We start from the raw sequence: 22,685 nt of genomic DNA on the forward strand, positions 1-22,685 counted from the left end.
CACACACCCACACACTCTCACAATCACACACCCACACTCTCACACCCACACACACGCACACTCTCACAACCACCCACCCACTCACACACCCACGCACACTCACACACTTTCACACCCACCCACACACTCTCACACCCACACAAACTCACACACCCACCCACACACACACGCACACTCACACACTCTCACACCCACCCACGCACGCACACACAACCCACCCACACGCACACTCACACACCCACCCACGCACACTCACACACTCTCACACCCACCCACACACACACAATCACACTCACACAGTCTCACACCCACCCACGGACACGCACACTCACACTCTCACACCCACCCACACACACTCTCACACCCACCCACACACACACTCACACCCACACCCGCACACCCAACCACGCACACTCACACACTCTCACACCCACCCACCCACACACATGCACACTCACACACTCTCGCACCCACCCTACACCCGCTCACACACTCTCACACCCACGCACACTCACACACTCTCACACCCACCCACACACACACTCACACCCACCCACTCACACACTCTCACACCCATCCACACACACGCACACCCACGCACACACTCTTACACCCATCCACACACGTGCACACTCACACACTCTCACACCCACCCACACACGCACGTGCACACTCACACACTCTCACACCCATCCACACACACACACACACACACGCACCCTCACACACTCTCACACCCACCCACACACACGCACCCACACACTCACACACTCTCACACCCTCACATGCACCCACACACTCTCACAGCCATTCACACACACACGTGCACCCTCACACACACACACACTCACACTCTCACACCCACCCACATGCACACTCACACACTCTTACCCACCCACACATGCACACACACGCGCGCGCACCCCTCCAAATCATAATCAGATGGCAATTAGCAACATCAGGGGCATAAGGTGGGTCCCTGGGGGCTGACAGATAGAGAGGGAAAGAGGGAGAAAGTGGGGGGTCGGGGAAAGAGTGTGAGTGAGGGGGAGGAAAGAGAGGTGGGAGAGAGAGAGAGAAAGAGAGAGCTAGACTGTGTGTGAGAGAGAAAGAGAGGGGGGCGAGGGGAGGAGGATTACACTGGAATTCCAGAGATTAAATCAAGAAAGTTTGTTCACAGCCTGCTCCAGGGAAAACAGCAGAGACTGACTTCAGGAGGAAGGGGCTGGATGTTATCCTTGTGGAATATTCCGCTTTCCCACATTGGGGAAAATCAAGTAACACTGAACTGTGTCGGAGCAGGAACAGACGGACTATTCCAGACTTGCTGCTGGGTTCCTGCTCTGGGAATGTGGGGCTGGTTGATGTGTGAGGAGCTTCAGGAGGTGGTTGGCTCAGACACCACATGGTCACTGATCACAACCATTACTGACCATGGAGTGAACTCACTGGAGAAACTCAGCAGCTGTGGAGCCTCAGTGCAGAGAGAGACAGAGACAGAGGGAATGATTCACATCCCATGTGACTACTCCTCAGACCCACGGTTCTCCAGCTGTTTGTTTCTGGACCCAGTGATCATTTGGTGTGAGTGATCTCCTAAACCAGCTTCACTCCTGCTGGGGTGGTGGGGAGGGGTGGTAACTCCATTTGCTCCTGCTGCAGGTGGGGGGGGGGGGGGGGGGGGGCACGTTGCTGAGGGGTGGTGGGGAGGGAGAAGAAAGAAGGTGCGGAGCTGAGTTGGGGGGGGTGAGGCTGAGGGTGAGGGTGGGGTTGGGGGTTAGGGTGCCCTGACTGGGGAGAGGGGAACAGGCTGTGAGAGCTGGATGGGATCTAATGGGATCGAGTTTAGATCGGAGTGGTGAGGAGCAGGACTCCTCGGATGCTGCCCGACCTGCTGTGCTTTTCCAGCACCACACTGATTTAAACTCTGGTTTCCAGCATCTGCAGTCCTCACCTTTGCCCTGTCTAATGGGATCGAGTCCAGTTGGATTGTTCACTGGCTGCACTCAGTGTAGGTTCCAGCCGGGGACAGATCTCACCTGGTCTCGGGACTGTGGGAAATATTGGGAGTTTCCAGACCAGAATGGGAGGATCTGAGAGACTCGGGGGTTGGGGGGGGGGGGGGTGGGGGGGGCAGTGTTAAGCAATTGAACTGAATGATCTGTTCCTCTACAGCATCTCTCAATGAGGCACTGCTACACTGCAGCAAGTTGCTTCCAGGATGAATATTAGTGAGGGGGCAATGGTCTGAATTATTGTGATGTTGACAAATGTTCAATTTTTCTTGCACTAGATACTGAGAAACCTCCTAAAAATGGGTGACACGGTGGCACAGTGGTGAGGTGAAGGGGTAAATGTAGGGGAATGGGTGGGTTGCGCTTTGGAGGGTCGGTGTGGACTTGTTGGGCCGAAGGGCCTGTTTCCACACTAACTAATCTAATCTAACTTTGAAAACTGCATAGAGAGAGAGAGAGAGAGAGAGAGAGAGAAACAAGAGAAACAAGAAAAAGCTATTTCACGGAACCATACAATGTTGACAGTCTGAGCAGTTCCCACCCAGACATTTCACATCGGAGAACTAGATTGGTGGAATCTGACAGGATTGCTGGATATTACAGATTTAGTCAAACACACAGCCCTCTGTTTATTGGCTAGTTACCTTTTGACCTTTTGCACACACACTGTAGCCAGTAACCTTGGCTCCATTGGAAGTTCCTGCCAAACTCAGCAGTGGTGGCTTCCAGCTGATCTGAATGGTTCCTGGGGTTGATCCTACATGGACCATGACATCCTGAGGGGGTGCTGGGGGACCTGGGGTGGGGGGTCAGAATGACATCCATTACCCTGTGAGCATTCGGACCAGACATCACGACCAATCCCACTCCCCCGCCCTGCTCCTAGCATCCAGAACTGAGAAGTACCTCCAGTGACTGGTGCATCAGGAAACCCAGGTCTTGTCGAACATCCACCCCCCCCCCCCACCTCTCAATTTACTGCCAGCCAGATAAGAACCTGTCTTTCTGTTATTGTTCCCAAAATGGAGAACCTCCCTTTTATCCACATATACTGGATCTGTGAAGTATTTGCCCTCTCACTCAGTCTGTCTGAGTTACACTGGAGTATCTCAGCATCCTCACCACAGCTCAGTGTCCCACCCAGCTTTGTGCTGTCTACAAATTGGGAAATATTACATTTAGTTCCCTTGTGTAAACCATTAACGTGTATTGTGAATTGCTGGGATCCCTGGAGTGTCCCATTAATCACTGCCTGCCATTCAGATAAAGGGCCATTGACCACTCCTCGTGGTTTCCTGTCTGCTAACCAATCATCTATCCAGATCAATAAACTATCCTCAATCCCTACGCTTTAATTTCCCACATTCATCTTTTATGTGGGACTTTGCTGAAAACCTTCTGAAAGTCCAAATAAACTAAATCCACTGGGTCCCTTTATCAACTTGACTCGTTATGTCTTTGAAGAATTCCAGTAGATTGGTCAGGGCATGATTTCCCTTTTGTAAACCCAAGCTGACTGTGTCTGATTCTACCATTGTTTTCCAAGTGTGCTGTTAAAAAATCCTTGATAATGATCTCTAGAATCTTCCTGACTACCAACATCAGACTGGTCTATAATTCCCTAAATCTCTCTACCTTGTTTTTTAATACTGGGGATACAGTAGCTTCCCTCCAATTTGTAGGAACTGTTCCAGAATCTAAAGAATCTTGGAAGGTGACCACCAGTGCATCCACCATTTCTACGGCCATATGGATTAAATACTCTGGGATGTAGATTATCAGGCCCTTGGATTTATCAGCCTTCACTCCCATTAATTTCTCCAACACCATTTCTCTACTAATACAGACTGGCTCCAGTTCCTCACTCTCTCTAAACCCCGTGTTCCCGTCATTTCTGGGACGTTATTCCTGTCCTCCTGTGTGAAGACAGAAGCAAAGTATCAATTCAGTTCATTAGCCCTGTCTTTGCTCCCCAGTGTAAATTCTCCCGTTTCAGACTGTAAGAGAGCGACATTAGCTTTTACCAATATCTTTTCTCTTGACATACTGACAGAAACGTTTACAGACAGTTCTGTTCCCTGTAAACTTACTCCCATTCTCCATTTTCCCCTTCCCAGTCAATCCCTTGGTCATCCTTTGCTGATTTCTTAACTGTTCACAATCCTCATGTCTGTTATTTCTTGCCAATTTGAAAGCCTCGTTTTTTGCATCAAGTATTATCTCTAACTTCCCACGTAAGCCATAGTTTGGCCACAGTTCTCTTTACACTCTTGCGCCAGACAGAAATAAAGTTTGCCATTGGCCTATCCAAGTCATTCCTTTCAGTCCATTTCCCAGTCCATCATTGCCAGCTCACACCTCATACCATCATCGTCTCTCTTAGTAAAAGTCAGAACCCTGGTCTCAGAATCAATGACCTCACTCTCCATCTGGTTGAAGAATTCAGTCATATTAGGGTCATCTTTCCCCAAGGGGTTTCTTACTTTCTCATTACACATTCCCCAGTCTGGGATGGCTTGTTCTCCAGTTGGTTCCTCAATGTACTGGTCCAAAACACCATCCTGTTTATACTCCAGAAATTGCTCCTCCACAGTATAGAAAAACATTTGATTTGCCCAATCTATATGTAGATTAAAGTCACTCATAATTACACATAATCCTTTACTGGATGCATCTCTGCTTTCCTGGTAAATGTCTTTCCCAACATCACCATGATAGTTCAGTGGTCTATATACCACCCTCTCTCATCTTTTTTGCCTCCTGATATTCCTCAGTTCTACCCACACAGATTCTACGTTGTCTAAGCAAGTACTTTCCATGTTGGAAGCCAAATAAATATCCCAAAGATAACAGATCAGCAAGGTGCTAATGGGAGGAAGGATCCTGTCACTGTCTCTACCATGAGGGACAAACGATTTGACAAACTAATTGGACTAAAGGCAGATAGATCTCTTGGATCCAATGACCTTAATCCAAAGGTATGAAAGGAAGTGACTGCAAGGATAATGGAGGCATTGGTCAAAATATTCCCAAATTCAATTGTATCAATTATTCATGATCTATATTAACCACACAGAAAGAGGGATAGAGTATGATTCTCCAAATTTGCTGATGATACAAAACCAGGTTGGGAGGACATGTTGTGCTGAGGAGGACACAGGGTTCTGCAGCGGGATTATTGGTAGGTTGAGTGACTGGGCAAAGAGTTGGCAGTTTTAAATGTCAGGAAGTGTGATGTGGGAGGAAGAACCAAAACACAGGCTGTTATTCAAATGGAGAAAGACTTTAAAAAAGGTGCAGTGCAGTGGGATCTGGGTGTTTGTGTACATGAAACACAAAGTCAGCATGTTGGTAAGGCAGGTAATGAAGATTACTGGGGTTTGGCCTTGATCGTTGGGGTCTGCAGTTTAAATCTCGGTAATTATGTTGATCAGGCCACACCTGGAGTACAGGGCACAGTTTTGCTCTCTCTCTTTATAATCGGATGCACTAGCGTTGGAGGAAGTTCAAACAAGATTCACTCAACCCCCGATTCCTTGGATGGGATCTTCACTGAGTAAGAAATGGCTAAACAGATTCGGGAGTTCATCATTCGAGTTTTGAAGAATGAGGGGTGATTTTGTTTGTCCTTACTCACTGACAGGATATGAGTGTTGACAGCCAGGCGAACATTTATTACCCATCCCTAATTACCCAGAGAGCAGTTGGGAATCAATCCCATTACTGTTGGTCTGGAGTCACATATAGGCCAGACCAAGTAAGGATGGTAGAGTTCCTTCTGTAAAGGGATATCAGTGCATCAGATGGGTTTTTATAATAATTGTTACATATTCACCATGAGTTTAGACCAGAGTGGTGCTGGAAAAGCACAGCAGATTAGGCAGCATCCGAGGAGCAGGAAAAGTGATGTTTCGGGCAAAAAGCCCTTCCCCACATAACCCATATTCTCCTTGAGACTTGCGTTTTATTCCAGATTTTTATTTTGTTGGATTCAGATTTCACCATCTGTAGTGGTGTAATTCAAACCCAGATTGTTAATGGGAGTGCTGGATTCCGAGCTCAGTGATGGGGACTGGCCCCACTGAAGATCCTGAGGGGATGCTGATATTTCCCCTTGTGGGAGAGACTGGAACCAAGTGACAATCCTTTACAAATAAGGAGCCTTCTCTTTAGTACAGAGGTGAAGAGTGTGTTCCCTGTGTCTGAAAAACCCTTGGAATTCTCTTCCCCAGTGAGTGGAGGGGAAATGGCCATTGGATAGGTTTAAGTTGAAGGTAATAGATTTTTGGGAACAAGGGAATGGAAGAATGTGAGTGGGAAAATTCAACATCATCTTGTCGAATTCCAAAGCAGGATCAGGGAGCTGCTTCGAGAGTAAGGGTGGCACGGTGGTACAGTGGTTAGCACTGCTGCCTCACAGCGCCTGAGACCCGGGTTCAATTCCCGCCTCAGGTGACTGACTGTGTGGAGTTTGCACATTCTCCCCGTGTCTGCGTGGGTTTCCTCCGGGTGCTCCGGTTTCCTCCCACAGTCCAAAGATGTGCAGGTCAGGTGAATTGGCCATGCTAAATTGCCCGTAGTGTTAGGTAAGGGGTAAATGTCGGGGTATGGGTGGGTTGCGCTTCAGCGGGGCGGTGTGGACTTGTTGGGCCGAAGGGCCTGTTTCCACACTGTAAGTAATCTAATCTAAACGTTTGGGAGTTCTGCATTAGTGCCAGTGCTCGGTCACCCTTGAATTTCCCGTTCTGCCTGCATCACATTCCCAGGGGATTGAGCTCTTTTCACCTGAGCTACTACCTCAATGCTCCTCTCTGCATGTGCCTGAAGTATTTGTTCCACTAGTATCCCCTCATTGTCGTACAGTCTCTCCTGACACCCACCCTCTTATCGCAGATCTTCTCCTTTGTTCAAACACAAAGAATCCTGGAGAAACAAAATTCAATGGGTCTGGCAGCAGCTGTGGGGAGACAAAGGAGTTATCTCAAAACCACGGTGGCTCAGTGGTTAGCACTGCTGCCTCACAGCGCCAGGGACCTGGGTTCAATTCCCGGCTCGGGCAACTGTCTCTGTGCAGTTTGCACATTCTCCCCGTGTCTGCGAGGGTTTCCTCCGGGTGCTCCGGTTTCCTCCCACAATCCAAAGATGTGCGGGTTAGATGAATTGGCCATGTGAAATTGCCCATAGTGATAGGTGCAGGGGTAAATGTAGGGAATGGGTCTGGGTGGGTTGCTCTTGGAGTGGACTTGCTGGGCTGAAGGGCCTGTTTCCACACTGCAGGGAATCGAATCTAAAAAAAACCTCTGTTTCTGTCTTCTCAGATGCTGAGTTTCTCCAGCATTCTCTGGGTTTGCGTCAGATTTCCAGCATCTTCCTTGTCCTTTGTACTCTCTGTAGCCCCTTCCCTTGTAGCTATCGACAAATTTGAAAAATGTGGTGCTGGAAAAACACAGCAGGTCAGGCAGCATCCAAGGAGCAGGAGATTCGACGTTTCGGGCATAAGCCCTTCTTCAGGAATGAGGACACTGTGCCAAGCAGGCTGAGATAAAAGGTAGGGAGGAGGGACTTGGGGGAGGGGCATTGGGAATGCGATAGGTGGAAGGAGGTTAAGGTGAGGGAGATAGGCCGGAGAGGGGGTGGGGGCGGAGAGGTCAGGAAGAAGATTGCAGGTCAAGAAGGCGGTGCTGAGTCCGAGGGTCGGGACTGAGACAAGGTGGGGGGAGGGGAAATGAGGAAGCTGGAGAAATCTGAGTTCATTCCTTGTAGTTGGAGGGTTCCTAGGCGGAAGATGAGGCGCTCTTCCTCCAACCGTCGTGTTGCTATGGTCTGGCGATGGAGGAGGTCAAGGACCTGCATGTCCTTGGTGGAGTGAGAGGGGGAGTTGAAGTGTTGAGCCACGGGATGGTTGGGTTGGTTGGTGCGGGTGTCCCAGAGGTGTTCTCTGAAACGTTCCACAAGTAGGCGGCCTGTCTCCCCAATATAGAGGAGGCCACATCGGATGCAGCGGATGCAATAAATGATGTTTGTGGAGGTGCAGGTGAATTTGTGGCGGATATTGGGGCCTTGGAGGGAAGTGAGGGGGGAGGTGTGGGCACAAGTTTTGCATTTCTTGCGGTTGCAGGGGCAGGTGCCGGGAGTGGAGGTTGGGTTGGTGGGGGTGTGGATCTGATGAGGGAGTCGTGGAGAGAGTGGTCTTTTCGGAACGCTGATAGGGGAGGGGAGGGAAATATATCCCTGGTGGTGGGGTCTGTTTGGAGGTGGCGGAAATGACGGCGGATGATACGATGTATATGGAGGTTGGTGGGCTGGTAGGAGAGGACCAGTGGGGTTCTGTCCTGGTGGCGGTTGGAGGGGTGGGGTCAAGGGCGGAGGAGCGGGGAGTGGAGGAGATGCGGTGGGGGGGCATCGTCAACCACGTCTGAGGGGAAATTGCGGTCCTTGAAGAAGGATGCCATCTGGGTTGTACGGTATTGGAACTGGTCCTCCTGGGAGCAGATGCGGCGGAGACAAAGGAATTGGGAATATGGGATGGCGTTTTTACCGGGGGCAGGGTGGGAGGAGGTGTAATCTAGGTAGTTGTGGGAGTCGGTCGGTTTATAATAAATGTCCCTGTTGATTCGGTCGCCCGAGATAGAAATGGAGAGGTCTAGGAAGGGGAGGGAGGAGTCTGAGACGGTCCAGGTGAATTTGAGGTCGGGGTGGAAGGTGTTGGTAAAGTGGATGAACTGTTCAACCTCCTCGAGGGAGCACAAGGCAGCGCCGATACAGTCATCGATGTAGCGGAGGAAAAGGTGAGGGGTGGTGCCAGTGTAGCTGGGAAGACGGACTGTTCCACATATCCTACGAAGAGGCAGGCATAGCTGGGGCCCATGCGGGTGCCCATGGCTACTCCTTTGGTTTGGAGGAAGTGGGAGGATTGGAAAGAGAAGTTGTTCAGGGTGAGGACCAGTTCAGTCAGTCGAAGGAGGGTGTCAGTGGAAGGGTAATGGTTGGGTCGGTGGGAAAGGAAGAAGCGGAGGGCTTTGAGGCCTTTGTGATGGAGGATGTAAGTGTATAGGGACTGGATGTCCATGGTGAAGTTAAGGTGTTGGGGACCGGGGAAGCGAAAATCATGGAGGAGGTGGAGGGCGTGGGTGGTGTCCTGAACGTAGGTGGGGAGTTCTTGGACTAAGGGGGACAGGACCGTGTCGAGGTATGCAGAGATGAGTTCGGTGGGGCAGGAGCAGGCTGAGACAATGGGTCGGCCAGCGCAGTCAGGTTTGTGGATTTTGGGCAGGAGGTAGAAACGGGCGGTGCGCGATTGTGGGACGATGAGATTGGAAGCAGTGGATGGGAGATCCCCTGAGGTGATGAGGTTATGGATGGTCTGGGAGATGATGGTTTGGTGGTGGGAGGTGGGGTCATGGTCAAGGGGGCAGTAGGAGGAAGTGTCCGCGAGCTGGCGTTTAGCCTCAGCGGTGTAAAGATCGGTGCGCCAAACTACCACTGCGCCTCCTTTGTCTGCTGGTTTGATGGTGAGGTTGGGTTGGAGCAGAGGGAGTGGAGGGGTGGACTTTGCGAGGGCGAGAGGTTGGAGTGGGTGAGAGGGGTGGACAGGTTGAGGTGGTCAATGTCACGGCAGCAGTTGGATATGAAGAGATCGAGGGCGGGTGAGAGGCCAGCATGGGGTGTCCAGGTGGATGGGGTATGTTGGAGTCGGGAGAAGGGGTCATCAGAGGGTGGGCAAGAGTCCTGGTTGGAGAACTAGGTGCAGAGGCGAAGGCAGCGGAAATAATGCTCAATGTCTCGCCGCGTGTAGAACTCATTGATCCGGGAGCGTAGGGGGATGAAGGTGAGGCCTCTGCTGAGGACTGATCGTTCATCCTCAGAGAGGGGGAGGTCTGGAGGGATGGTGAAAATGCAGTAGGGCTGGGAGCTAGGACCTGGTGTGGGACTGGAGCTGGGAGTGGGGGTGGGGTTAGGCATGGGGGAGGAGTCAGTCATGGGGGCGGATTTGGTCGTGGGGGCAGAGATCGACGTTGGGGTGGAGATTGACGTGTGGGCGGCGTGGTCCTTGAGCAGGTGAGTGATGTCACTGGGGGCGGATGTGGCTGCGGCGACGGCAGCTCTGGGGACAGAAGTGGTGCGCTGGGCAGAAACAGTGTTGTTCCCGGTAGTCGTGGATCCTGCGGCGGCCGCGTATCTGTCGCCGATGGTCTTCCTGGCGATCATGGAGGCGGTTGTCTGGGCAGCGATCGTGGAGGCTGTATGGTCAGTGGGGGCTGTTGTCTGTGCGGCGGTGGGGGCGGAAGTGACATCACCGTTCACCGCGGCGGTGGTGGGTGCAGCGGCCGCGTGGGCAATGGCCCCTGAGTAGTTCCAGAGGTCGTGAGAAGGTTCAGGAACAGTCAAGGAATCCGGAGTGTGGGGGCGAGTACATGAAAGTTTTTTGTATTTACTGTCTTTGATGTTCGATAATGGCTCGGAAAAAGCGTTTGTTCAGTGTATGAATCCTTCTGAGGATGAAGAACAGCAAAGGTCCTTGACAGCTCTGGGAGAGTGTTGTCCTGAGCTGGGCCAGGGCTGACTGTAGGGAGCGGAGGTAGAGGCGCATGGCTGTGAGCGTGGAGCGGAGGATCCAGAGGGAGGTCTGTTCCTGGAGGCTTCGGATTTGTTGCAGGTACTGATTGTCCTGGTTGGGTCCAAATTGTGTTGGTCTGAACGTAGTCCGGAGTCCGTGAGGGGTCAGTCGGTTCTGTAGGCAGGTGCTGAGGGAGGAGATGTGGCTGTGGTAGCGAGTTTGTCTCAGGACAACCAGTACCTACAACAAATCCGAAGCCTCCAGGAACAGACCTCCCTCTGGATCCTCCGCTCCACGCTCACAGCCATGCGCCTCTACCTCCGCTCCCTACAGTCAGCCCTGGCCCAGCTCAGGACAACACTCTCCCAGAGCTGTCAAGGACCTTTGCTGTTCTTCATCCTCAGAAGGATTCATACACTGAACAAACGCTTTTTCCGAGCCATTATCGAACATCAAAGACAGTAAATACAAAAAACTTTCATGTACTCGCCCCCACACTCTGGATTCCTTGACTGTTCCTGAACCTTCTCACGACCTCTGGAACTACTCGGGGGCCATTGCCCACGCGGCTGCTGCACCCACCACCGCCGCAGTGAACGGTGATGTCACTTCCGCCCCTGCCGCCGCACAGACAACAGCCCCCACTGACCATGCAGCCTCCGCGATCGCCGCCCAGACAACCGCCTCCATGATCGCCAGGAAGACCATCGGCGACAGATATGCGGCCGCCGCAGGATCCACGACTACCGGGACCAACACCGTTTCTGCCCAGCGCACCACTTCTGTCCCCAGAGCTGCTGTCGCCGCAGCCACATCCGCCCCCAGTGACGTCACTCACCTGTTCAAGGACCACACCGCCCACACGTCAATCTCCACCCCCACGTCGATCTCTGCCCCCACGACCAACTCTGCCCCAATGACTGACTCCTCCCCCATGCCTAACCCCACCCCCACTCCCAGCTCCAGCCCCACACCAGGTCCAAGCTCCCAGCCCTACCGTATTTTCACCATCCATCCAGACCTCCCCCTCTCTGAGGATGAACGATCAGTCCTCAGCAGAGGCCTCACCTTCATCCCCCTACGCTCCCGGATCAATGAGTTTTACACGCGGCGAGACATTGAGCATTATTTCCGCTGCCTTCGCCTCTGCACCTAGTTCTCCAACCAGGACTCTCGCCCACCCTCTGACAACCCCTTCTCCCGCCTCCAACATACCCCATCCACCTGGACACCCCATGCTGGCCTCTCACCCGCCCTCGATCTCTTCATATCCAACTGCTGCCGTGACATTGACCACCTCAACCTGTCCACCCCTCTCACCCACTCCAACCTCTCGCCCTCGCAAAGTCCACCCCTCCACTCCCTCTGCTCCAACCCAACCTCACCATCAAACCAGCAGACAAAGGAGGCGCAGTGGTAGTTTGGCGCACCGATCTTTACACCGCTGAAGCTAGACGCCAACTCGCGGACACCTCCTCCTATTGCCCCCTTGACCATGACCCCACTTCCCACCACCAAACCATCATCTCCCAGACCATCCATAACCTCATCACCTCAGGGGATCTCCCATCCACCGCCTCCAACCTCATCGTTCCCACAACCCCGCACCACCCGTTTCTATCTCCTGCCCAAAATCCACAAACCTGACTGCGCCGGCCGACCCATTGTCTCAGCCTGTTCCTGTCCCACCGAACTCATCTCTGCATACCTCAACACGGTCCTGTCCCCCTTAGTCCAAGAACTCCCCACCTACGTTCGGGACACCACCCACGCCCTCCACCTCCTCCATGATTTTCGCTTCCCCGGTCCCCAACGCTTTATCTTCACCATGGACATCCAGTCCCTGTACACCTCCATTCCTCCATCACGAAGGACTCAAAGCCCTCTGCTTCTTCCTTTCCTGCCGTACCAACCAGTACCCTTCCACTGACACCCTCCTTCGACTGACTGAACTGGTCCTCACCCTGAACAACTTCTCTTTCCAATCCTCCCACTTCCTCCAAACCAAAGGAGTAGCCATGGGCACCCGCATGGGCCCCAGCTATGCCTGCCTCTTCGTAGGATATGTGGAACAGTCCATCTTCCGCAGCTACACTGGCACCACCCCCCACCTTTTCCTCCGCTACATCGATGACTGTATCGGCGCTGCCTCGTGCTCCCACGAGGAGGTTGAACAGTTCATCTACTTTACCAACACCTTCCACCCCGACCTCAAATTCACCTGGACCGTCTCAGACTCCTCCCTCCCCTTCCTAGACCTCTCCATTTCTATCTCGGGCGACCGAATCAACACGGACATTAACTATAAACCGACCGACTCCCACAGCTACCTAGACTACACCTCCTCCCACCCTGCCCCCTGTAAAAACACCATCCCATATTCCCAATTCCTTCGTCTCCGCCGCATCTGCTCCCAGGAGGACCAGTTCCAAGACCGTACAACCCAGATGGCCTCCCTCTTCAAAGACCGCAATCTCCCCCCAGACGTGGTTGACGATGCCCCCCCACCGCATCTCCTCCACTTCCCGCTCCTCCGCCCTTGACCCCACCCCTCCAACCGCCACCAGGACAGAACCCCACTGGTCCTCTCCTACCAGCCCACCAACCTCCATATACATCGTATCATCCGTCGTCATTTCCGCCACATCCAAACGGACCCCACCACCAAGGATATATTTCCCTCCCTTCCCCTATTAGCGTTCTGAAAAGACCACTCCCTCCGTGATTCCCTCGTCAGGTCCACACCCCCCACCAACCCAACCTCCACTCCTGGCACCTTCCCCTGCAACCGCAAGAAATGCAAAACTTGCGCCCACACATCCCCCCTCACTTCCCTCCAAGGCCCCAAGGGATCCTTCAATATCCACCACAAATTCACCTGCACGTCCACACACATCATTTACTGCATCCGCTGCACCCGATGTGGCCTCCTATACATTGGGGAGACAGGCCGCCTCCTTGCGGAACGTTTCAGAGAACACCTCTGGGACACCCGGACCAACCAACCCAACCACCCCGTGGCTCAACACTTCAACTCCCCCTCCCACTCCACCAAGGACATGCAGGTCCTTGGACTCCTCTATCGCCAGACCATAGCAACACGACGGCTGGAGGAAGAGCTCCTCATCTTCCGCCTAGGAACCCTCCAACCACAAGGGATGAACTCAGATTTCTCCAGTTTCCTCATTTCCCCTCCCCCACCTTGTCTCAGTGAAATCCCTCGAACTCAGCACCGCCTTCCTAACCTGCAATCTTCTTCCTGACCTCTCCGCCCCCACCCCCTCTCCAGCCTATCACCCTCACCTTGACCTCCCTCCACCTATCGCATTCCCAACGCCCCTCCCCCAAGTCCCTCCTCCCTCCCTTTTATCTTAGCCTGCTGGACACACTCTCCTCATTCCTGAAGAAGGGCTTATGCCCGAAACGTCGATTCTCCTGCTCCTTGGATGCTGCCTGACCTGCTGCGTTCTTCCGGAAGCTTCTGGTTGTGTTGAAAGTTTTATGATCAATGCTGGACACAGGTTTGGAAAAGCAATCGGGTTTACATCCAAAATACACAATGTGAAGTGATCGTGTTTATTCTCCCAATGCCTTGAAGTTTGGTAGAGTCGTGCAGTGCAGAAACAGATTGAATGAGAACCAACAATGTGTTTCTGACAGATATTGAGAAGCGCAACAAAGGAGGTGAGATCAGAGGCGTGGGAACAGTGCCCTATAACCACATGGACAGGTGCCAGTCTGATGGCTGAAGGAATGAGCTTTGATTACTGAACCAGCACAAAGCATCACAGGGTTCAGGTATATCGTCCTGCTCCCAGGAGCACAGAGAGCATCGGGAGTACTGGGTGAAAAAGGGAAACAGATTTACATTTACATAGCACCTGTCACAATCGGAGGCACGCCAACGAACTTTACAGCCAAATAATACTTTTGAAGAGATGTCACTGTTTTGATCGAGGAAAGGCAACAGACAATTTGCGTACAGCAAGATCCCACACACAGCAGAATCTCTTGCTCATCATGTTGGTCGATGAGGCAAAAATTGACCAGAGAGAGCTCTCCCCACTTCAGAAACTGACAGGAACCAGACATAAAAACAGCAGGATCTCAGTCACATGTTTCAACTGAAACATTGACCCTCTGACAGTGCGGCACTCCCTCAGCACTGACCCTCTGACAGTGCGGCACTCCCTCAGCACTGACCCTCTGACAGTGCGGCACTCCCTCAGCACTGACCCTCCGACAGTGTGGCACTCCCTCAGCACTGGCCCTCTGACAACAAGGCACTCCCTCAGTAATGACCCTCTGACAATGCGTCACTGGCCTCAGCACAGACCCTCTGACAGTGCGGCACTCCCTCAGCACTGACCCTCCGACAGTGTGGCACTCCCTCAGTGCTGAACCTCCGACAGTGCCCACTCCCCCAGCACTGACCCTCCGACAGTGCCCACTCCCTCAGTACTGACCCTCTGACAGTGCGGCACTCCTGCGGTACTGACCCTCCGACAGTGCGGCGCTCCCTCAGTACTGATCCTCCGACAGTGCGGCGCTCCCTCAGTTCTGACCCTCCGACAGTGCGACACGCCCTCAGTACTGACCCTCCCACAGTGCCCACTCCCTCAGCACTGACCCTCCGACAGTGCCCACTCCCGCAGCTCTGACCCTCCAACAGTGCAGCACTCCCTCAGCACTGACCCTCCGACAGTGCGGCACTCTTTCGGTACTGACCCTCCGACAGTGTGGCACTCCCTCAGTACTGACCCTCCGACAGTGCCCACTCCCTCAGTACTGACCCTCCGACAGTGCAACACTCCCGCAGCACTGACCCTCTGACAGTGCGGCACTCCCTGAGTAGTGCCCCTCCGACAGTGCGGCACTCCCTCAGCACTGACCCTCCGACAGTGCAACACTCCCTCAGCACTGACCCTCTGACAGTGCGGCACTCCCTCAGCACTGACCCTCTGACAGTGCGGCACTCCCTCAGCACTGACCCTCTGACAGTGCAGCACTCCCTCAGCACTGACCCTCTGACAGTGCAGCACTCCCTCAGCATTACCCCTCTGACAGTGTGTCACTTCCTCAGTACTGACCCTCAGATAATGCGGCACTTCCTCAGTACTGACCCTCCGACAGTGCGGCACTCCCTCAGTACTGACCCTCTGACAGTGCAGCACTCCCTCAGCACTGACCCTCCGACAGTGCGGCACTCCCTCAGCACTGACCCTCCAACAGTGTGGCACACCCTCAGTACTGACCCTCTGACAGTGCAGCACTCCCTCAACACTGACCCTCCGACAGTGCTCACTCCCTCTGCACTGCCCCTCTGACAGTGCGGCCCTCCCTCAGTACTGACCCTCCGACAGTGTGGCACTCCCTCAGCACTGACCCTCCGACAGTGCAACACTTCCGCAGCACTGACCCTCTGACAGTGCGGCACTCCCTCAGTAGTGCCCCTCCGACAGTGCGGCACTCCCTCAGCACTGACCCTCCGACAGTGCAACACTCCCTCAGCACTGACCCTCTGACAGTGCGGCACTCCTCAGTACTGACCCTCCGACAGTGCGGTACTCCCTCAGCACTGACCCTCTGACAGTGCGGCACTCCCTCAGCACTGACCCTCTGACAGTGCAGCACTCCCTCAGCACTGACCCTCTGACAGTGCAGCACTCCCTCAGCATTACCCCTCTGACAGTGTGGCACTTCCTCAGTACTGACCCTCAGATAATGCGGCACTTCCTCAGTACTGACCCTCCGACAGTGCGGCACTCCCTCAGTACTGACCCTCTGACAGTGCAGCACTCCCTCAGCACTGACCCTCCGACAGTGCGGCACTCCCTCAGCACTGACCCTCCAACAGTGTGGCACACCCTCAGTACTGACCCTCTGACAGTGCAGCACTCCCTCAACACTGACCCTCCGACAGTGCTCACTCCCTCTGCACTGCCCCTCTGACAGTGCGGCCCTCCCTCAGTACTGACCCTCCGACAGTGTGGCACTCCCTCAGCACTGACCCTCCGACAGTGCAACACTCCCTCAGCACTGACCCTCTGACAGTGCGGCACTCCCTCAGCACTGACCCTCTGACAGTGCAGCACTCCCTCAGCATTACCCCTCTGACAGTGTGGCACTTCCTCAGTACTGACCCTCAGATAATGCGGCACTTCCTCAGTACTGACCCTCCGACAGTGCGGCACTCCCTCAGTGCTGACCCTCTGACAGTGCAGCACTCCCTCAGCACTGACCCTCCAACAGTGTGGCATACCCTCAGTACTGACCCTCTGACAGTGCAGCACTCCCTCAACACTGACCCTCCGACAGTGCTCACTCCCTCTGCACTGCCCCTCTGACAGTGCGGCCCTCCCTCAGTACTGACCCTCCGACAGTGTGGCACTCCCTCAGCACTGACCCTCCGACAGTGCAACACTCCCTCAGCACTGACCCTCTGACAGTGCAACACTCCCTCAGCACTGACCCTCTGACAGTGCGGCACCCCCTCAGCACTGACCCTCCGACAGTGTGGCACTTCCTCAGTACTGAACCTCAGATAATGCGGCACTTCCTCAGTACTGACCCTCCAACAGTGCGGCACTCCCTCAGCACTGACCCTCCGACAGTGCGGCCCTCCCCCAGCACTGACCCTCTGACAGTGCGGTGCTCCCTCAGCATTGACCCTCCGACAGTGCGGTTCTCCCTCAGCACTGACCCTCCGACAGTGCGGTGCTCCCTCAGCACTGACCATCCGACAGTGCGGTTCTCCCTCAGAGTGGGAGATTATCTTTGTGCTGGCGGTTTTGGATTGGGCTCTGAGACCATGACTCAGGGATGACAAAGGAATTTGGTGTGAGTGAGAGAAAGAGGGAGAAATGTGTGAGTGTGTTAGACCATGATTGAGAGACAGAGCGAGTTAGACTGAATAACGAGTGTGGAGAGAGAAGCACAGTGAGGATTGAGTATGGAACGAGAGAGAATTTGGGTAAGGAAGGTGGAGAGAGGGATATAGACAGGGGGACAGAGAGAAAGAGAGAGAGAGTGGTAGAGAGAGAAAGAAATACAGAGAGAGTCATAGAGAGAGAGGGATAGAAAGATCATAGAGAGCGGGTTGGATAGAGAGAGAGAGAGAGTGAGGGATAGAGAGATAGAGTGAGAGAGAGGGTGGTGCTGAAGGACCCTGGTGGACAGAGGTCTGTGTCCCTATGTGAGTTGGAGCAGAGAGTCTCACTGTGCCCCTGGTTTAGTTAGTGTTCTGGGATGTGTGGCTGGAGATATCAAACCTGCAGGCAGTGTACAGAACTCCACCAGGCTCTGCTTCTTCTCTCGCTGCTCCAGCGGCAGTTGCCATGGTACCTGGTGAGGCTGGGCCATGACTTTGACCTTACAGACCATACAGGGTTTCAGATTAAAGAACTGGTATTTGTAACTCCCCGCCTTCACCACGTCATACTCTTCCTCATTGAGGAAGATCATGTGACTGTAGTTGCTGTTGCTCGGCAACCAGGAGACCTCGGCTGACGTCTGCGAGATGGTCTCCACCTTCAGGTGAGAAGGGGCTACACACACGTCTTTCCCGACCAACATGGTACACCTCAGCTCATCAGAGAGGCCGCGCTCAGACACACTCTGCACCGAGATACGGTAGGTGACATTGGCCAAGTTGAGTTTCTCGATCAGAGCCTTGGTCCTCCCTCCCGAGGGGACATTACTCCTCACGTCCTTATCGACGAGAACATTGTAGCTACTCACAGCTCCCCATCCAGGAGGGACAACTGGTGGATCCCATCCTACAATCACGCTTTTGGCAAGCTGTTTAATCAGGTTAATTCTCCTGGGGTAAGGCATAGTATCTTCACCAATTTCATCAATGTTTACGTCCAGTGTGCCTGTGCCATTCTTAAAGAAGGTGCTCTCTGTTTGAGTGGGGAGCAGGCTGTCTGATTTGCTATCCTGCAGCACACTGTCGCCGTGGAGATGGAGACCCAGGTCTGAATTGAGTAGATTATTGTCCATCTCCGTGTCCACAGAATGGAGCAGGAACAACTCCTCGTCCTGTAACAGAGCGACAAAGTTGGAGGGGACCAGTCCTCTTTGTCCATTCATCAGTTCACCTGCAGGAAGAGGGCAGGGACACTCTCAATACAGGGCAGCAAGTTCAAACTCACAAAGAACCCCCATCGAATCTACAAGGAGTGCATTTGGCCCATCGTCCCTCTGCTATCTTTCCAATGGACCTGCTCTTACACCATGGCCTGTAAATTGCCCCCCCGGTCTCTGATGAACCAGCTGCCCTCAGACCCAGGGAACAACTTGCTGCCTCGAGGAGGTTCCTTCCGCCGCACCCAACCCTCCCCCACCCTTGGGGGTCTATCTCGACTGGGGTTTACGGGGAAACAGTACCATGTGGCCAGTCTGCCCAACATCCAACTAGCACCATGTGGGTGATTAATGCTCACCGTCAACCGGGGGCAGACTCCCACAGTGGGCCCCTCGTGGACAGGGAGGGCGTGGGCCCCTCGTGGACAGGGAGGGAGTGGGCCCCTCGAGGACAGGGAGGGCGTGGGCCCCTCGTGGACAGGGAGGGAGTGGGCCCCTCGAGGACAGGGAGGGCGTGGGCCCCTCGTGGACAGGGAGGGAGTGGGCCCCTCGTGGACAGGGAGGGAGTGGGCCCCTCGAGGACAGGGAGGGAGTGGGCCTCTCGTGGACAGGGAGGGAGTGGGCCCCTCGTGGACAGGGAGGGAGTGGGCCCCTCGAGGACAGGGAGGGAGTGGGCCTCTCGTGGACAGGGAGGGAGTGGGCCCCTCGTGGACAGGGAGGGAGTGGGCCCCTCGTGGACAGGGAGGGAGTGGGCCCCTCGAGGACAGGGAGGGCGTGGGCCCCTCGTGGACAGGGAGGGAGTGGGCCCCTCGTGGACAGGGAGGGAGTGGGCCCCTCGAGGACAGGGAGGGAGTGGGCCTCTCGTGGACAGGGAGGGAGTGGGCCCCTCGTGGACAGGGAGGGAGTGGGCCCCTCGAGGACAGGGAGTGGGCCCCTCGAGGACAGGGAGGGAGTGGGCCTCTCGTGGACAGGGAGGGAGTGGGCCTCTCGTGGACAGGGAGGGAGTGGGCCCCTCGTGGACAGGGAGGGAGTGGGCCCCTCGAGGACAGGGAGGGCGTGGGCCCCTCGTGGACAGGGAGGGAGTGGGCCCCTCGAGGACAGGGAGGGAGTGGGCCTCTCGTGGACAGGGAGGGAGTGGGCCCCTCGTGGACAGGGAGGGAGTGGGCCCCTCGAGGACAGGGAGTGGGCCCCTCGAGGACAGGGAGGGAGTGGGCCCCTCGTGGACAGGGAGGGAGTGGGCCTCTCGTGGACAGGGAGGGAGTGGGCCCCTCGTGGACAGGGAGGGAGTGGGCCCCTCGAGGACAGGGAGGGCGTGGGCCCCTCGTGGACAGGGAGGGAGTGGGCCCCTCGAGGACAGGGAGGGAGTGGGCCCCTCGTGGACAGGGAGGGAGTGGGCCCCTCGAGGACAGGGAGGGAGTGGGCCTCTCGTGGACAGGGAGGGAATGGGCCCCTCGTGGACAGGGAGGGAGTGGGCCCCTCGAGGACAGGGAGGGAGTGGGCCTCTCGTGGACAGGGAGGGAATGGGCCCCTCGTGGACAGGGAGGGAGTGGGCCCCTCGAGGACAGGGAGAGAGTGGGCCCCATGTGGACAGGGAGAGAGTGGGCCCCTCGAGGACAGGCAGGGAGTGGGCCCCTCGAGGACAGGGAGGGAGTGGGCCCCTCGAGGACAGGGAGGGAGTGGGCCCCTCGAGGACAGGGAAGGAGTAGGCCCCTTGAGGACAGGGAGGGAGTGGGCCCCTTGTGGACAGGGAGGGAGTGGGCCCCTTGTGGACAGGGAGGGAGTGGGCCCCTCGAGGATATGTGACCTGTGCCCATTGGGCGATCCTTACGCTTTACTATTCCACTCCCTGGGCCCGGTTACCCTCCCCAGTGTTTTCTCAAACCTCTCCCTCTTGCCCACCTCCCCACCCCTACAGTCATAGACCCAAACACTCTGCAAGTCCCAGCCCAGGGCTATTGCCCCAACCTTCCTGCACACTGCCCCCTGACCCCTCACAACCCAAAGCCAGGGTACTGGCCTCTGATTGGCTGGTGTCTTTATCCAGGCTGTTAACACCACCTCCCACTCCCCACAACCATGCCCCTCACCCCTACAAGTGGTTCCAGAATCTTCTGTTCTGGTTTTTGTTACATGAGCCACCTCTTGACCATGTCGAGGGTGGATATTGGGAGCTCAGATCAAGGGAGCTTCATTTTTCGAAGAATTTCTGAGCTTTGCCTCATTCTGAAACCAATGGCTAATATAGAATCGTAGAGTCATAGAGATGTACAGCACAGAAACAGACCCTTCGCTCTAACTCATCCATCCTAACCTAGTCCCATCCCATTTGCCAGCATTTGGCCCATATCCCTCTAAACCCTTCCTATCTATATCCCCAGGAGAAAGTGAGGACTGCAGATGCTGGAGATCAGAGCTGAAAATATGTTGCTGGAAAAGCGCAGCAGGTCAGGCAGCATCCAAGGAACAGGAGAATCGACGTTTCGGGCATGAGCCTGAAGAAGGGGCTCATGGCCGAAACGTCGATTTTCCTGCTCCTTGGATGCTGCCTGACCTGCTGCGCTTTTCCAGCAACACATTTTCAGCTCTATCCATATACCCATCCAGATACCTATTAAATGCTGTAATTGTACCAGCCTCCACCACTTCCTCTGGCAGCTCATTCCATACCCGTACCACCCTCTGTGAAAACATTCATCTGGAATTCTCGTTGGTGATCATTCCTGATTTCTGGAATTGCTGACAGATGTGAGTTCATATCCGACACAATCTCCATGATCTGAGGCACCATGACTTCCAAATCAAACAGTATCCAGACACGGACAACAACTTGGAATTATAAAGCACCTTTAATGTAACCAACCTTCCAAAAGCATTGTTTAGGGGCGACAGTAATCTGAACCTTGCAATGTGGACAGGGAGGGAGCTACAACGACGACAGGGAATCTGATGGGAAGCTGCCATGTTGGGAAGGAAGGAATTTTTATTTGAACTGTTGCTGGATAAAAGCACAATGAACAAACACAGAAACCCAGGCCATTCCCAACACAGGCCAGGGATGCTATCTCATGAAGGGGATTGCTAAACCAAGACATCTCTCAGAATGTAGCATCAATCTGGATTTAAACCAGTTGGTAAAGTAAAAACCAAGACAACTTACCTTATGGATCGGGTTTATTGATAACTGAGTCTTCCAGCATTTTCGAACACCATAGCTACCAATTCCCCCTTCAAACAGAGAACAGTACAGCCCAGGAACAGGCCCTATGGCCCACTAGGCTGTGTCAAACCTGACACCAAATTAAACGAATCCCTTCTGCCTGCCCTTGGTCCATATCCCTCCATCCCTCACATATTCATGTGCCTACCTAAAACTCTCTTAAACGTCCTGATTGTATCTGCCTCCACCCCCACCCCTGGCAGCATGTTCCACACTCCTACCCCTCACTGGGTAAAAGACCTGCCCCTCACATCTCCTTTGAACTTTTCCCCTCTCACCTTAAATGCGTGGCCTGTAGTATTAGATGCATTTTTTTTCTAATGTCTACAAGTGCTCTTACACACACCTGAATAGGGCTATCGGTCAACAGCAAGAGGGTTCAGGACAATGACAGAGCAACAAACCTTCATAAAAACCATCTTCATCCATGTCTCCGTACACATAGAGGTATTTCCCAGCCTTGAGGGGGAGCTCTGCTTCTGGATGCTCATTGGGTCCCTCATATGGGTTGTAACTAAATTAAAAAAAGAGGGACAATGGCAGTAATTGAAGAGAAGTCCAACTCTGGTGTAAAATCTGAAATTTAATCCACTGTCCCATGAGAGTCAAAAAAAAAGAATATTGTGATAAGAAAAGTTCACAGCCAATAGATGTGAAGCTGGAAAAGCACAACAGGTCAGACAGCATCCGAGGGGCAGAAAAGGCAACATTTCAGGCCAAAACCCTTCACCAGGACTCTCCTGCTCCCCAGACGCTGTCTGATCTGTTGTGCTCTCCCAGCCTCACATCTACCGACTCTGACTTCCAT

General features: G+C 54.2%; 1 protein-coding gene across 13 annotated transcripts in view; it reads right to left on the reverse strand.

Annotated features, from left to right (window-relative positions):
- Positions 1 to 22,685, reverse strand: part of rimbp2b (RIMS binding protein 2b) — a 389,940-nt gene that overhangs the window by 87,949 nt on the left and 279,306 nt on the right. For all 13 annotated transcript variants that reach the window (XM_072587662.1, XM_072587667.1, XM_072587660.1 and 10 more), the window contains 3 exons: positions 22,282 to 22,391; positions 17,844 to 18,674; positions 2,660 to 2,811 (listed from right to left, as the gene is read on the reverse strand). In XM_072587662.1, the coding sequence (XP_072443763.1) occupies positions 2,660 to 2,811; positions 17,844 to 18,674; positions 22,282 to 22,391 (1,093 nt within the window). The remainder of the gene's footprint in view (positions 1 to 2,659; positions 2,812 to 17,843; positions 18,675 to 22,281; positions 22,392 to 22,685) is intronic.

Source organism: Chiloscyllium punctatum, chromosome 17, assembly GCF_047496795.1.
Source record: "Chiloscyllium punctatum isolate Juve2018m chromosome 17, sChiPun1.3, whole genome shotgun sequence".
NCBI lineage: Eukaryota > Metazoa > Chordata > Chondrichthyes > Orectolobiformes > Hemiscylliidae > Chiloscyllium > Chiloscyllium punctatum.